This window comes from Hyperoodon ampullatus (genome assembly GCF_949752795.1).
Source record: "Hyperoodon ampullatus genome assembly, chromosome: 12".
Classification (NCBI taxonomy): Eukaryota; Metazoa; Chordata; class Mammalia; order Artiodactyla; family Ziphiidae; genus Hyperoodon; species Hyperoodon ampullatus.
This window is the reverse complement of record NC_136925.1, coordinates 23,562,495-23,578,166: the sequence shown is the minus strand read 5'-3', so window position 1 is coordinate 23,578,166 and position 15,672 is coordinate 23,562,495. Positions and strand designations below refer to the sequence as shown.

Here is a 15,672-nt window from a genome sequence, read left to right as displayed (position 1 = left end):
CTTGATATTTAAAATATAGGTTCTAACAAATTATGGCATACCGTTTCAGTTGTCAGACTAAGTCATTTCAACAATTTGGAGATTTACATCACTGCTGTGAGACATAAATATGATTCATATAATTATGAGGAATGATACTACTGTATTTCATATGTTCCTCTAGAGGAATATTGGCAGTTTTCTTTAAGACTATCTAGACTGTGTAAATAGATATGTAGGTAGATACGTGGCATTGATAATAGTTGAAATTCAGAAGAGCAGCACATTGTTGTCTTTGTAAAATCAAAACCTTAGGTATTTACAAATTCAGTGTATCCCTTAGTGAAAATAAAGCAGCAATTTTTGCTACATTCAAATCTCGAAAAGGAAGTAATTCAAATGTACCTTTCAAGTTAGTTTTCACAAGATTTAATTTGTATTAAAGAAAGTTTAAATTGTTGTTTACTTTTTATATATATAGTACTTTCCAGGGGCAGACGAGCCATTACAATACCCGTGTCAGTATTCAGATGAAGGGCAGAGCAACTCTGCCACCAGTACAGGTAAGTGGATAGAGTGGAACAGTAATAACCTAAATGTTTGTGTCTCTGTTCCCATGAAATTATAACGAAGACGCAATGAATGATGTCCTCATTTGCATTTTAACTGCAGATTGACTGCAATTTGAATTTCCAGGTGCACCCTTCTTCATGCAGGTACCCAGATTAAAGAGTTGCTGAAGACCCGTTTCCAAGTCTTGAAATTCTTACGCAGTTATATATAAAAAGATGGGATATTATATTGCTGTGAATGTCATTCTTTATTTGAAAAATAGTTCTTAGATACTGCTAGATCAAATAGTATCAGAAATTATTGTAAATATATATATATAGTAAATATATATATCATATATAAATATATATGTCATGTATATATATACATACACACATACATACATATATATATAAAACAACGTATTTCCTTTATCGTGAACACCCTACTTTTTGGTCTTTGTAGAACAATCTACAGAGACTCTTATTTAAGAAGCTGTGTTTTAGTTCAGGAGTTCCTCAGCTTCATAGTTTGTGGTCATCAAAAAAAGATAGTAGAGGGACTTCCCTGGTGGTCCAGTGGTTAAGAATCCACCTTCCAATGCAGGGGATGCGAGTTCGTTCCCTGGTCGGGGAACTAAGATCCCACATGCTGTGGGGCAACTAAGCCTGCGTGCTCCAGAGCCCAAGAGCCACACCTAGAGAGCCCATGTGCCGCAGCTACTGAGCCTGCGTGCCACAACTAGAGATAAGCCCGAGCGCAGCAACAAAAGATCCCACATGCCACAACTAAGACCCGACACAGCCAAATAAATAAATGAATGTTTTTTTAAAAAAGCTCCCCCAGCCCACTCTCCCCACTGCCTGTATCTGCCCCTCTACTCTGCACTCTTCTGTTCCTGTGGCCGAACTCTCCGTGCTCCTAGCCAAAGGCAGGCCTGTCTCCTTTGTGCAGCAGATCCCATCTGCTCTTCCTAGCAATTCTTCCCTGTCTCTTGCATCATCAGTTTTAGCCTTTCTACTGGGATCATTCCCAGAGCATAGTAGCCACCTCTTGTCCACGGTTTCAGTTTCTGTGATTTCAGTTACCCCCGGTCAACTGTGGTCCAGAAATATTAAATGGAAAATTCCAGAACTAAATAATTCGTAAGTTTTAAGTTGCAGCCATCTTGAGTAGCATGATGAAATCTCGCTCCATCCCACCTGGGACGTGAATCATCCCTTTGTTCAGTGTATCCTGCCCTCTTGGTTGTCAGATCAACTGTTGAGGTATCACAGTGCTTGTGTTCAAGGGACCCTTATTTTATTTAATAATGGCCCCAAAGCACAAGAGTAGTGACGCTGGCAATTCGTATATGCCAAAGAGAGGCCATAAAGTGCCTCCTCTAAGTGAAAAGATGAAAGTTCTCAACTTTAATAAGGAAAGAAAAAAAAAATCATATGCTGAGGTTGCCAAGATCTGCAGTAAGAACTTCTATCTGTGAAATTGTGACAAAGGAAAAAGAAATTTGCGCTAGTTTTGCTGTTATACCTCAAACTGCAGAAGTTACAGCCACGGTACAGGATAAGTGCTTAGTTAGATGGAAAAGGTATTAAATTTGTACAAAAAGGTAGTACAGTTCGAGAGACCACATTCGTGTAACTTTTATTATGGTATATTATAATTGTTCTATTTTATTTTTAGCTACTGTTGTTAATCTCTTACTGTGCCTAAGTTATAAATTAAACTTTATCATAGTTATATATGTATAAGAGAAAACACAGTATATGAGGGTTCAGTACTATCCAAGTTTGCAGGCATCAACTGGGGATCTTGGAATGTATCCCCTCAGGATAAGGGGGGACTGCTGTAGTCTGTATTTGTATTTCTCTAACTTCTCTCTTTCCATTCTCTCTTGTGCCCACTCAATTCAGTCTTTTATTATACCACTACTCCAGAATTGCTCTTGTCAAGGTCACCAGTTATTTTCACATTACTAAAATCTAAATGAATGATTTTTCAGTTCTCATCTTTTTTGATTCTTAGCAGCCTTTGACACAGTTCATTACTCTCTACTTCTTTCAGCACTTTGAGTTGATCTCTAGGATACCATACCAGCCTGGGTTTCATCTTACATCTCTGGTCATTTGTTCTCATGTTTTCCTATGCTGTTTATTCCTCATCTTCCCAACCTATAAACGTGAGAGTGCTCAGGGCTTAGTTATTTGGCTCTTTGCTTATCTATCTAAATTCATTTCCTTGGTAATCTCATCCAGTGTCATGGCTTTGTATACCATGTATTTGCCAATGTTTTGCTCCATCCCAGACCTGAACTCCACACTCATATATCCAACTACTTGCTTGATATCTACTAGGAACTCAAAATTACCATTTCCTAACTGAGCTCACTTCAAAGTCATTCCTCCCGTGGTCTTCCCCATCTTGATTAATAGCCACTCCATTCTGCTAGCTCAGGCTAAGAATCTTAAAGTCATCCTTGACTATTTGAAGACTAGGCGTTTTGGTTCCCTTTTTGTGCTATCCTTAAATTTCATTTAAAATGGGTTTGTTTGGGTATCTTTATTAGCTTGAAAAGTCTTCAATTTTATTTCTATTTATGTCTTGCTAGTTTAGAAAAGAATTTAAGTTGCATCTTATTGAATGAAGCATTTGTATTATTCCCAACCTGTAGTCATAAATGTTTCTGCTTTCCTAGGCTCATTCATGGACATCACTTCTACAAATACCAGTAATAAAAGCGACACTAATATGGAGCAAGTTCCTGCCACAAATGATACTATTAAACGCTTAGAATCAAAATTGTTGAAAAACCAGGCAAAACAACAGGTTTGTTTTGTTACTAAAAGTAAAATCTTTTGGTAACCTAACCAGTAGTCATGAGCATTATACTAACAAGTTAATTGTTTGTCCTCTTCCTTTATATAAGTCCTGAATCTTGTTCCTGAAACAGACAGGCAAGCTTAAGAGTAGAGATGTGTAATGATTTTCTCCTAGAATTCACTACCAGTCAAATCATTTCCTCTTCTGATGATTGCTTCCTTTGCCACCTGTGCAGCTCCTGCCTTACAGTGATCCCTAACTTGAACGGTTGATGGCTACAAATATAAAATGCGTATTCCTTCCCCAGTTAAAGGAATTGTCCTAGATCTCTCATTTCATATTATCCAGATTTGTTATATTTTTGCTATTATTGGTTTTAAAACATTTTAAAGAGTGACTTTATTCATCTTGTCCGATGCATTTAGGTTAACCAATATTTGGGGCATTTAACTCTAGTGACCAGCCTGTCCTAAAGGCCAGCATCTGCAGCTTGTTCTCCCTCAGCCTTACAGCTCCCTCTCCCTGAAAACTTTCTATTTCTTTCAGAACAGAACCCCTAAGAATCCCAGTTGGTATATTCCTCCTTCTAGGCTGTCCAGGATTTTTAAATATAAAGAGCTTTAGTGATTCAAATTGACCTGTATTTTTAACAGAGCGAATCTGGACGTTTGAGCTTGGGAGCTTCTCGTGGGAGCAGTGTGGAGAGCTTGCCCCCAACCTCTGAAGGCAAGAGGATGAGTGCTGACATGTCTGAAATAGAGGCCAGAATTGCTGCAACCACAGGTAAAAAAAAAAGTCTAAAGAGGAGTGAAAATGGTAGTTTCAATTGCTTCAGTAGTGGGAATGTCAGTGGTTTTTTTGTGCGTGTCCTAAATTTTTTTTAAAGTAGGAAGTTAGTTTACAATATACTTCCTATGCTTCTAGCAAAAAGTGTCTCAAATTCCAAATAAGGAAAGCATGATTTGTAAAATTATTTGGATTATAAAATACACCTTCCTAATTACAGATTTTATCAAATGGAATTCAGCTCAAACACGAGCTGAAAATCTAAGTGAGAAATTGAAATTTTGCCAAAACCAGGATGTTTTGGAGGATTTTGAGTGATTCTACTAGAATTTTGTGCTGAACTCAAGTAATAGCAAATGTTTTGAAATTAGCAGGAAAATGTACTCCAGATCCAAATATAATTTGGCCTTACTATCTGCTGCTGCTCCTACTTTCAGTGGCAAAAAGTCGCTAAGTTTATGATTAATTCTTTTAATTATAAAATAAAAGATCACGGTAATTTTATTTGATCTTGAAAAAGCTAGCATTTATATTCCATTTTGTCAGAAAGACTGGTCAGCACAAAAATAATTACATGTTTTGTTACCTGAGTGAGCTTCTAACCTTTTCTAACCAGGTTCATTTAGTAATGCTGGGTTAAATTGTTTTCTTTCTGATTCCCCCAGGGGTGGAGAGGAACTGATTACAAATACATGTCTATTGTGGAAAATATGGAAATATAAACAAATTAAAATACCAGTCTTCCATAATTGTCCCACTCAGAGATAAACAACATTTTTATGTATTTACCTCTAGTCTTTTAACTACATATGTGTATACAAGTATATTTCCAAGTGTATTAGCTTATTTTTTTTTTAACTTAGCTAACCAGGTTTTTCGGTTTTGTTTGTTTGGTTTTTTGTTTTTGTCCTCTTTTTTTTAGGTCTTTATGGTTTTTTTCTAAATAGAATATTTTCATTTTGTGTGAAGGTCTTTTCAGAAAGAAGTTGTCCAGTGGACCATCCTAACTGTACTTGTCTTCAACTAATTGCTTATTTTATCAGTTAGCATTAGAATCAGTTAGATATTACAGAATATCCAAAATAACAGTGTCTTTAACATATAAGCTTTATTTTTCACACACAAACAAATCTGGAGGTAGGCTCCATGATCATTAGGTAACTGGGTTTCTTCTGTCTCTCTGTGTCATAATCCCCATTGTGTGGCTTTCATCCTGAAGGTTACTTTGTACTCCATAATGGCTATTACAGTTCCAATCATCACATCCACAGTCCTGGCATCAAGAAGCAAGAATTAGGGGGAGGGCTCATGCCCAGGCTTTTTTAAGGAGCTTTCCCAGAAGTCCCTCCTAACAACTCCCACATAGATGTCATTGGCCATAGTGATAGGGGCAGGTGGGAAGGAAGAGCCCTGTGGCTCCATGGGAAGGAAGGATCTGCAATCTTTTATCTAGGAGCATTGCTGTCCTGAATAAAGTTGGGATTCTGTTGCGCTGGTGACCAGGAGTCTCTGCCACACAGATGGGTCTTTAGAAACGATCAAGTTGAATGGAGGTCACCAGCCACTGTCGAGCTTTCCTGGCTTCCATGAGTCACAAGCGTTTCTGTGTGGAGTCGGAGTGTCGCAGCGTAGTGTCCAATGAACAGTGTACACAGGAACACATGCTTACACTTCGGCAGCCTTTTTCGTTTCAGGAATATCATTCAAGTTAGACCTGCCAAATAGTGATTGCTACCCTAAAACAGGAAATGTTCTGTAATGTAATAACAGTAATTTTATATCTGCTCGTGTCAGTTTTTTAGTCAGGTACTGGTTTATAAGTATTCTTTACAGAAGTGTTATTTCACTAGATTAAAGGTAACCACACATTTGAATTACCCTATCCTTTCTGTGCCTAAATGTAAAACAGATGGTTGAACATCTGTTGGTGAACTGTCTTACTTTGAAAGGTTCATATTTTCCAGCCTTTCAATACTTTTCAAGTTTAGCAGGAATATACCCTAAACTTTGGAAACTACAATAAATACTCAGTTTACCAGAAGTATGTTTAAATGTTTACAATTATAAAAGCATAAACATTTCATACTTTGATTCAGTAATTATCATTTAATCACTGAATTTTACTTTATAGCACACTTCAAGAAGCACCTAATCGGACATACATTCCTGTGTTTGTTCATTTAAAACAAATATGGCAGCTTATTTCTTTTTAACTCCTCTTTTCCTTCCCAGTTTCATCCTAGATCCCCCCATTGCACTTCAGTGGTTTCACTTAGGTAGATTATTTCTATGAACATGTTTGAAATCTAGCTTTCTCATTACCCTGCAGCTCTGTTTGTCTCGGCCCTATTTTTTTTTCCTGCTAATTAAAGCCAGTATGTGAAACATCTTGTATTGGTAGTTGTTTGCTCCTTAATCACGCCTTTTCTAAGCATGGATGAAAAGTTAGATAGTTCTGCATGCCATTCTGCATGAAGTGTTATTAACATAACTATTTGAAAAGTATTCTGTTTTTGTTCATCGTTTTCTATTACTATTTGTAGTTGTTTGCATGTATACTGTATATATGTGTTTTTGCAGCCTTTTCCAAGCCTAAACGGGGCCACCGTAAAACTGCTTCATTTGGCAACATTCTGGATGTCCCTGAGATCGTCATATCAGGTATCATAGACCACCTGAGTCGGTCTAATAGCTGTGGAACTGGAATAATGATCCCTGGTACTTAAAAAATGCTTCTTGCTCCAATTTGATAGAACGTGAAAATAGATGCCTTACATGCAGCCATTAGGGAGACAGATTAAAAACTGTATATGTTTATCTACACTGAAGTGGGCTTGGCAGGAAACCTCACATCTCCAAAACTGAGGATAAAATAGAAGGTAAAGTGAACGTTTTCACGGAAGGGAGCATACCAGTCCAGAATTCTGCCAAGTTCCTCTCATCTTCTAAGTGAGCGGAAGAGCTGAACCCAGACCTTTTTTGCACCCAGCAGAAAGAGGAAACAATCCTTTAAAACTATTTGTTGGGGCTTCCCTGGTGGCGCAGAGGTTGAGAGTCCGCCTGCCGATGCAGGGGACACGGGTTCGTGCCCTGGTCCGGGAAGATCCCACATGCCGCTCAGCGGCTGGGCCCGTGGGCCACGACCGCTGAGCCTGCGCGTCCGGAGCCTGTGCTCCGCAATGGGAGAGGCCACGACAGTGAGAGGCCCGCGTATCGCAAAAAAAAAAAAAAAACTATTTGTTGTCCTTCGCTCCTTTCCTTCCTTCGTTACTACTTTGGGGCTCCCTCTAGGCGTTCTATCCCAGCCTCTTTCTGTTGGGAGCAAGTGAAATAGGAAGTTGAGAAAAGAGTTGCTAAATACCGTTTCGCCTTAACCTAGAAAACAGAAATGAAGTAAAACTAAATGAGATTTGCTGTTTTGTTTGGTATCCTGCCAAAGAATTATGGTCAGTTTTGATTCCTGTGTATCAGGAGAATCTTCTTGCAGATTACGTGTTTTTATACCTAACTCACACACGGTACCTCCGTGTCTGATATTGGCAAATTGCTTTTATTTCTTATGGTGATCATTTCACAGATGCACCTAAATCACCATTTTCAATAGAAACTTAAGTGGTATATGTGACCTTCAGTATTGGTTAATATATGTTATCAGAATCATCATTTATTTACCCTTCTGCTTTAGGTTTTCCTCCACCTCTTCCCCTGAAATTTTGACAGGGAAATATAGTTTTCCCCACACAGTCATGGGCGTAGTTAGGTGAATGCCCCAGCACACTGTCCTTTGCCTGTGATTGTGCTTTTAGCATAGTATTAGATTATATCTGAATGCCTAGTAGTTCTTTTCTCCTCCAGTAAACTGAAACATGAGGATAGAGACCATGCCTTTGTGATTTATTATTGATGGCACCAGCAGTATCTGGCTCAGTGCCTCACACATAGTGTTTAGTAAATATGTGCCTATTACGTAAATGAACAAACCATTGTTGAGCTCCAGCGGCTAGGAACTATGATACATGTAAAATTTGTATATAAGAGATATGTGTAAAATATAAGTTATACAGTTCTTAGGGGCCATTTTGTCTATACAAAACCATTTTATTTCTAGAGTAATTAACTTTTATTCTAGTTATCAAAGTGGTTTACTTTACAGCATTTTCACTGTTGCCATTCAGAGAATACCGTTAACCCTTTCTTTACATAGTAATTTTATTTATTGAGCCATGAGCTGCTTTCAAAATTAGCAAAGTACTTAGGATCATTTTACCTCTACACTGAAAGGTCCTAAGTTTAAGGGAATAATATTCTGACTGAAGAAGTGGCAACATTTAAACATACATACTGCTGAGCTGTGATTATCTTAAACGTTTGAGGGAATCAGGAAAGTTTAGGCAGGTGGCACAATAATCTTAATCCGGGTCTTATGGGTAAGCATTAAGAACAGATACACCCACACATAGTGGGTGAAATAGCCAATGGTGTACAAGATAACGAGGGAGAGAGGAGAAAGAATAATAGTCTCAGTGGTTCTCCTCCAGGGTGCATTTGCCCCCCAGGGGACATTTGGCAACATCTGGAAACATTTTTGATTGTCAAAACTAATAGGTGCTACTGGCATATGGTGGACAGAAGCCAGGGATGCTGCTACACGGTCTGCAATGTCCCGGGCAGCTACCCACAGCCAAGAATTATCCAGCCGGAAGTGTCAGCAGTGCCAAGGTTGAGAAACCCTGCTTAGATGTGCTGTGTGGCCTATAAAGTAGTTTAAAGCACATCATCTTAATTAACCTTCATAAGTCTTATAACTAGGTTATCAGATAAAATTATAGCCATTTTACAGATGAAAATCTTAGCTCTGATGATGTTGAATGGTTTTCCCAGAGTCACACAGCCAGGATCCCATCCTAGATCTTCTGATGCCAAATTACATCCATGTTCTCCTGTTTTGTTTGAGTCAGAGAAGTTAGAATAATTCTGCCTTGCACTTCATTAGGGTTCGTATTAAATTTAAGTGCGCTCTTCAGCCAGGAGACGCTTTTTTATGACATTGGATACTTACGGAGTCAGGAAAGCTTAATTCTGCTCTTAATTGCCAGAGTAACAATGCTGTTCAAATGGAAATATTATTCGGTAATACATTTTATTAAATATTCTTGTTGGGTTTTTTCCCAGATATTCAAACATTAACCTAATCAGTTTCACTTCCTTTAATAAAAGGATGCAAGCACTGGAATTGAAACAGTTGGACACAAAAGCTAAACATTAATTTGTTCTTAGGTTATATTTTTAAATTAAACATAAAGATATAACCCGTGCTTTGGGAATATCTCAAATGTCTTACATGGCCATTTTAATTGTAAAGGAGAATGAAATTTAATTCCCCCAATTTTTTAATACCTTCTAGAATTTTTTCCTCGAGGTTGGTTTCCCTACAAGCTCTGTGGTTATATTACCAGAGACTTCTTGATATATCCAAACTGGCATTAATTAGCATTGGATCCCCTTTGTAAGCATTTTTTTTAATATAGCTGTACTTTTTATCTTATCTGTTTTGGATAAGTAGTTTCAATAATAATTTCCTTTGGCCAAGTGCAGTATACTGTCTAATGTACCTCTTGGAATAAACAGCCTCTTTTTAATAGGAGTGCTCATTTAAGCATCACATAAATTTTTATGTGTATTTATTGACAGTGTACAAATGTGTCTTTTCTGAAGTGTTTGTTGTTTCTTGCATTTTTAAAAACCTTACCAAGTTTTAAAAGTTTTTAAATGCACACTATTACTCTAAAGATTTTTTTTAATACATTTTTATAATGACTAAAATGCCTAACCTAGTCATAGGGTCAGTAAATTTAAATCTTGTGTTTTGCTTGATTTTCAACACTATTATATACTCTGTCACCAACAAATGAGGAAGAACAAGCAACTTACAGCTAACACCAATATTCATCAGTTTAACAGTCTCTCAGGTCGTGCAAAAATGGACCTTTAATACCTCAGGACTTCCTCTGGATCGGACTACACAATTTTTTGTACCCCTTCTACCTTGACCCTGGCTCTAAAGAGGTATTGGCAAACTTTGGTATGGATAACCATTCTTTCCACTTTCCCCTGCCCACAGAGAGTGGCTATAGATCGATCTGGCTTCTTTTTATCAAGCAAGACACATAATTAAGAGCAAATTACCAATAGAGTATGACATTTTGCTAACTCTTCATTTGTGAAGAAGGTCCTGCCCAGTAACGGTGTGCTACCTAAGCAAAGTTAATGTAAATGTAGAAGTCTCTTGCCCAGAATTTAAACCATTTGATCTATAGTTTTCTAATCCATTTGTTTATTGAACATTATAAGACTTCCAGGAAAGGAAATAGGCTTTCTTAAATGTTTTCCATTAAAACTTGGAGTTTTAAAAGCATAATCCTTTCTCCTTTTCAACCAGTACATTTTAATTTGTATCACTTTTATTTGAAGAAAAGAGAATGGGTGGCATATTATTGGATTGCTTTAAATGTTTCTATTTTTTTTTCCTTTAAGACTTTAATAACAACATGGATTTTTGTTTATTCAGTTCTTGGATTTTAGAATGCTTTGACCAAAGAGCATTATGTACTGTCTTACGTACTGTTCTTAAGGATTTGATAAAGAAGATTGAATATGCAAATGTTTTGAGTCAATCTTGTTAATATATATAAAATATTTTTGCCCAGGTCCCTGAATTTAATTGATATTTCTTGTTTATAATATTCTTGAAGCTGAAAAGAAACTTTACGAATCCTTATGATTTCAGCTGCATTTAGATCTCTTAACTGAGAAAATTTTAATGACTATTCATTCACTTTTAATTTCAGTCAGGTACATTTAGCTCTATTGTATATTGGGTATTTTCCAAAAGTAAGTGTTAATATATAGTTAAGTAGAATAAGTAGAATATGGAAAGGGCCAAACGTAATATTTAACAGAAAGTAAATGGGTAGTTAGCTTTCTAATACCTATGTGTTGTTTTCCTCCTTCAGAAGTTTCAAATATCCTAGGTAATTTAAATGGGGGGGCCGGGGGTGGAGGGGAGTGGTGAGGACCTTGTAGAATGCTGGGCAGCTGGAGGCTGAGATGCTGTGCAGAGACACCTGGGCACCACTTTGCTTTTTCCATCAGGCTGGAAATAAAACCTTCTAATACTATATTTGGTTCAAGAACCAGTAGGTACTGTTTGTAAACATTCCTATAACTGTATGTACGTAAGTTATTAGTGCAATTCTTCCCCTTTTTAAATAGTGCAGCGCCAATATGAAGAGACATGAGATAGGAAGAACTGAGCTTTTCTAGATCTTCAAGTTCCTACCTTGCACAGTGTCATTAACAGCTGTAAACCTTTATTTAGGGACACTGAGGCCCAAGGAGAGCTCTACTGAGATATACTATTCCTGATTCTGCCAAGGGTAGCCACCGCACCTTCAGCAGAATTCTATATTTGTGGCTAATTAAATAGGGAAGTGCATCTAACCTAACAGTGAATAAATATTTAGGTAGTCTCTTTGCACCATATTGTGGTCTACCAAGAACACTTTTTTTTTAATCTAAATAATTGAACTCTAACCTAATAAAGTAGGTTTATTAGAAAGCAAAACTCATCAATAGTAATTGCTTTCCTTTGGTAGGGGGGAAAATACCCCACCCTAAAGGAGCCTTTATTCTAAAAAACCAGCCAGGTACTTCCCTGGTGGTCCAGGCAGTCCTTGGCCTTCCAATGCAGGGGGTGCAGGTTCGATCTCTGGTCGGGGAGCTAAGATCCCACATGCCTCGCAGCCAAAAAACCAAAACATAAAAAAAAAAAAAACCAGAAGCAGTATCGTAACAGATTCAATAAAAAGACTTTAAAAATGGTCCACATCAAAAAAATCTTTAAAAAAAAAAAAGGAAACCAGCCAGAATTGTTAAAACTAGTAAAGGAATATGAAACTTGTGCCAACTTTAATATATACATATATATTTTTTAACATCTTTATTGCAGTATAATTGCTTTACATTGTTGTGTTAGTTTCTGGTTTATAACAAAGTGAATCAGCTATATGTGTACATATATCCCCATATCCCATCCCTCTTGTGACTCACTTTGTCCCAGCTTACCCTTCCCCCTCCCCGTGTCCTCACGTCCATTCTCCATGTCTGCGTCTTTATTCCTGTCCTGCCCCTAGGTTCCTCAGAATCTTTTTTTTTCTTCAGATTCCATATATATGTGTTAGCATACAGTATTTGTTTTTCTCTTTCTGACTTACTTCACTCTGTATGACAGACTCTAGGTCCATCCACCTCACTACAAATAACTCAATTTCATTTCTTTTTATGGCTGAGTAATATTCCATTGTACATATGTGCCACATCTTCTTTATCCATTCATCTGTCGATGGACACTTAGGTTGCTTCCATGTTCTGGCTATTGTAAATAGAGCTGCAGCGAACATTGTGATACATGACTCTTTTTGAATTATGGTTTTCTCAGGGTATACGCCCAGTAGTGGGATTTTTGGGTCATATGGTAGTTCTATTTTTAGTTTTTTAAGGAACCTCTATACTGTTCTCCGTGGTGGCTGTATCAATTTACATTCCCACCAACAGTGCAAGAGGGTTCCCTTTTCTCCACACCCTCTCCAGCATTTATTGTTTGTAGTATTTTTGATGATGGCCATTCTGACCAGTGTGAGATGACACCTCACTGTAGTTTGGATTTGCATTTCTCTAATGATTAGTGATGTTGAGCATCCTTTCATGTGTTCATTGGCAGTCTGTATATCTTCTTTGGAGAAATGTCTGTTTAGGTCTTCTGCCCATTTTTGGATTGGGTTGTTTGTTTTTTTGATATTGAGCTGCATGAGCTGCTTGTATATTTTGGAGATTAATCCTTTGTCACTTGCTTCGTTTGCAAGTATTTTCTCCCATCCTGAGGGTTGTCTTTTTGTCTTATTTATGGTTTCCTTTGATGCGCAAAAGCTTTTAAGTTTCATTAGGTCCCATTTGTTTATTTCTTTTTTTATTTCCATTTCTCTAGGAGGTGGGTCAAAAAGGATCTTCCTGTGATTTATGTCCAAGAGTGTTCCTCCTGTGTTTTCCTCTAAGAGTTTTATAGTGTCTGGCCTTACATTTAGGTCTTTAATCCATTTTGAGTTTATTTTTGTGTATGGTGTTAGGAAGTGTTCTAATTTCATTCTTTTACATGTAGCTGTCCAGCTTTCCCAGCACCACTTATTGAAGAGACTGTCTTTTCTCCATTGTGTATTCTTGCCTCCTTTATCAAAGATGGGGTGACCATATGTGTGTGGGTTTATCTCTGGGCTTTCTCTCCTGTTCCATTGATCTGTATTTCTGTTTTTGTGCTAGTATCATACTGTATTGATTACTGTAGCTTTGTAGTACAGTCTGAAGTCCGGGAGCCTGATTCCTCCAGCTCCATTTTTCTTTCTCAAGATTGCTTTGACTATTTGGGGTCTTTTGTGTTTCCATATAAATTGTGAAATTTTTTGTTCTAGTTCTGTGAAAAATGCCATTGGTAGTTTGATAGGGATTGCATTGAATCTGTAGATTGCTTTGGATAGTATAGTCATTTTCACAATGTTGATTCTTCCAATCCAAGAACATGGTATATCTCTCCATCTGTTTGTATCATCTTTAATTTCTTTCATCAGTGTCTTATACTTTTCTGTATACAGGTCTTTTGTCTCCTTAGGTAGGTTTATTCCTAGGAATTTTATTCTTTTTGTTGCAGTGGTAAATGGGAGTGTTTCCTTAATTTCTTTTTCAGATTTTTCATCATTCGTATATAGGAATGCAAGAGATTTCTGTGCATTACTTTTGTATCCTGCTACTTTACCAAATTCATTGATTAGCTCTGGTAGTTTTCTGGTAGCATCTTTAGGATTCTCTGTGTATAGTATCATGTCATCTGCAGACAGTGACAGTTTTACTTCTTTTATTTCTTTTTCTTCTCTGATTGCTGTGGCTAAAACTTCCAAAACTATGTTGAATAAGAGTGGTGAGAGTGGGCAACCTTGTCTTGTTCCTGATCTTAGTGGAAACGGTTTCAGTTTTTCACCATTGAGAATGCTGTTGGCTGTGGGTTTGTCATATATATGACCTTTATTATGTTGAGGTAGGTTCCCTCTATGCTTATTTTCTGGAGAGTTTTTATCATAAGTGGGTGTTGAATTTTGTCAAAAGGTTTTTCTGCATCTATTGAGACTATTATGTGGTTTTTATCCTTCAATTTGTTAATATGGTGTGTCACATTGATTTGCGTATATTGAAGAATCCTTGCATTCCTGGGATAAACCCCACTTGATCATGGTGTATGATCCTTTTAATGTGCTATTGGATTCTGTTTGCTAGTATTTTGTTGAGGATTTTTGTATCTATGTTCATCGGCGATATTGGCCTGTAGTTTTCTTTCTTTGTGACATCTTTGTCTGGTTTTGGTATCAGGGTGATGGTGGCCTCACAATGAATTTGGGAGTGTTCCTCTCTCTGCTATATTTTGGAAGAGTTAGAGCAGGATAGGTGTTAGCTCTTCTCTAAATGTTTGATAGAATTCACGTGTGAAGCCATCTGGTCCTGGGCTTTTGTTTGTTGGAAGATTTTTAATCTCAGTTTCAATTTCAGTGCTTGTGATTGGTCAGTTTATATTTTCTATTTCTTCCTGGTTCAGTCTCGGAAGGTTGTGCTTTTCTGAGAATTTGTTCATTTCTTCCAGGTTGTCCATTTTATTGGCATATAGTTGCTTGTAGTAATCGCTCATGATCCTTTGTATTTATGCAGTGTCAGTTAACATATATTTTTAAATTACATATTCAGTTTACCCTGAAGCAGTAGTATAATCCTGCAGTGTACGGTGCTGTGTGAATTTTTTAAATCTTCTGTATTTTACACATAAGGATAGTGTCCCATAATTTTTAATATTCAAAACTCATGAATATCAGAATTTCCAACATTTTGTTTAAGAGATGTCTCCAGGAAAATGTGTTGATTTTTACATGAAGAGAGTCTTCAGGAAGTTGAAACATAGAAAAATGTAAGTAGTTAAGGTAAGGAAACCGATAAGAAAAACCTCAAGAGTTACTCTCTGGGACCTAATCCAGCAGTCTCTGGCGGGACTCTATGATGACTTTCAAATACCAGCTCAGGAAATCAGTTGTACTTAAAAAGAGCAGCGTTTTGAAGAGATGGATTTTGTTTTAGTGTGGTAGAAATGATCGACCTATCAGCTGCCATTCCAACCACCCTGTTTGGTGGGGGAGGGGCTTAGGGATATAGTGTATTCCTTTTGTTGCTCTTACTTAGAAAAGTTATTCTTAAAAATATCATTTGTTCCCTACCCGAAGTCGTGAAAGTTCCAGAATTCATTACAGAATAAAATACTTAGGACATCATTTACAGGTTTCATATTCCTTGATTAAGCATCTGTTAACATCATATTGTCCCTCATTTCTACTTCTTTTTTCCCTGTATACTGCCATGTGTAATATAGTTATGCACATATCAAAGAACCCT

At 37.1% G+C, this 15,672-nt stretch overlaps 1 protein-coding gene across 4 annotated transcripts in view; it reads left to right on the top strand.

The window, feature by feature from the left end:
• Positions 1 to 15,672, top strand: part of MAP3K7 (mitogen-activated protein kinase kinase kinase 7) — a gene marked incomplete at both ends in the record, with an annotated part of 66,746 nt that overhangs the window by 31,959 nt on the left and 19,115 nt on the right. For 2 of the 4 annotated variants that reach the window (XM_079716809.1, XM_079716811.1), the window contains 4 exons: positions 461 to 542; positions 3,227 to 3,357; positions 4,005 to 4,134; positions 6,718 to 6,798. In XM_079716809.1, the coding sequence (XP_079572935.1) occupies positions 461 to 542; positions 3,227 to 3,357; positions 4,005 to 4,134; positions 6,718 to 6,798 (424 nt within the window). The remainder of the gene's footprint in view (positions 1 to 460; positions 543 to 3,226; positions 3,358 to 4,004; positions 4,135 to 6,717; positions 6,799 to 15,672) is intronic. The other 2 variants (XM_079716810.1, XM_079716812.1) reach the window with 1 other exon arrangement.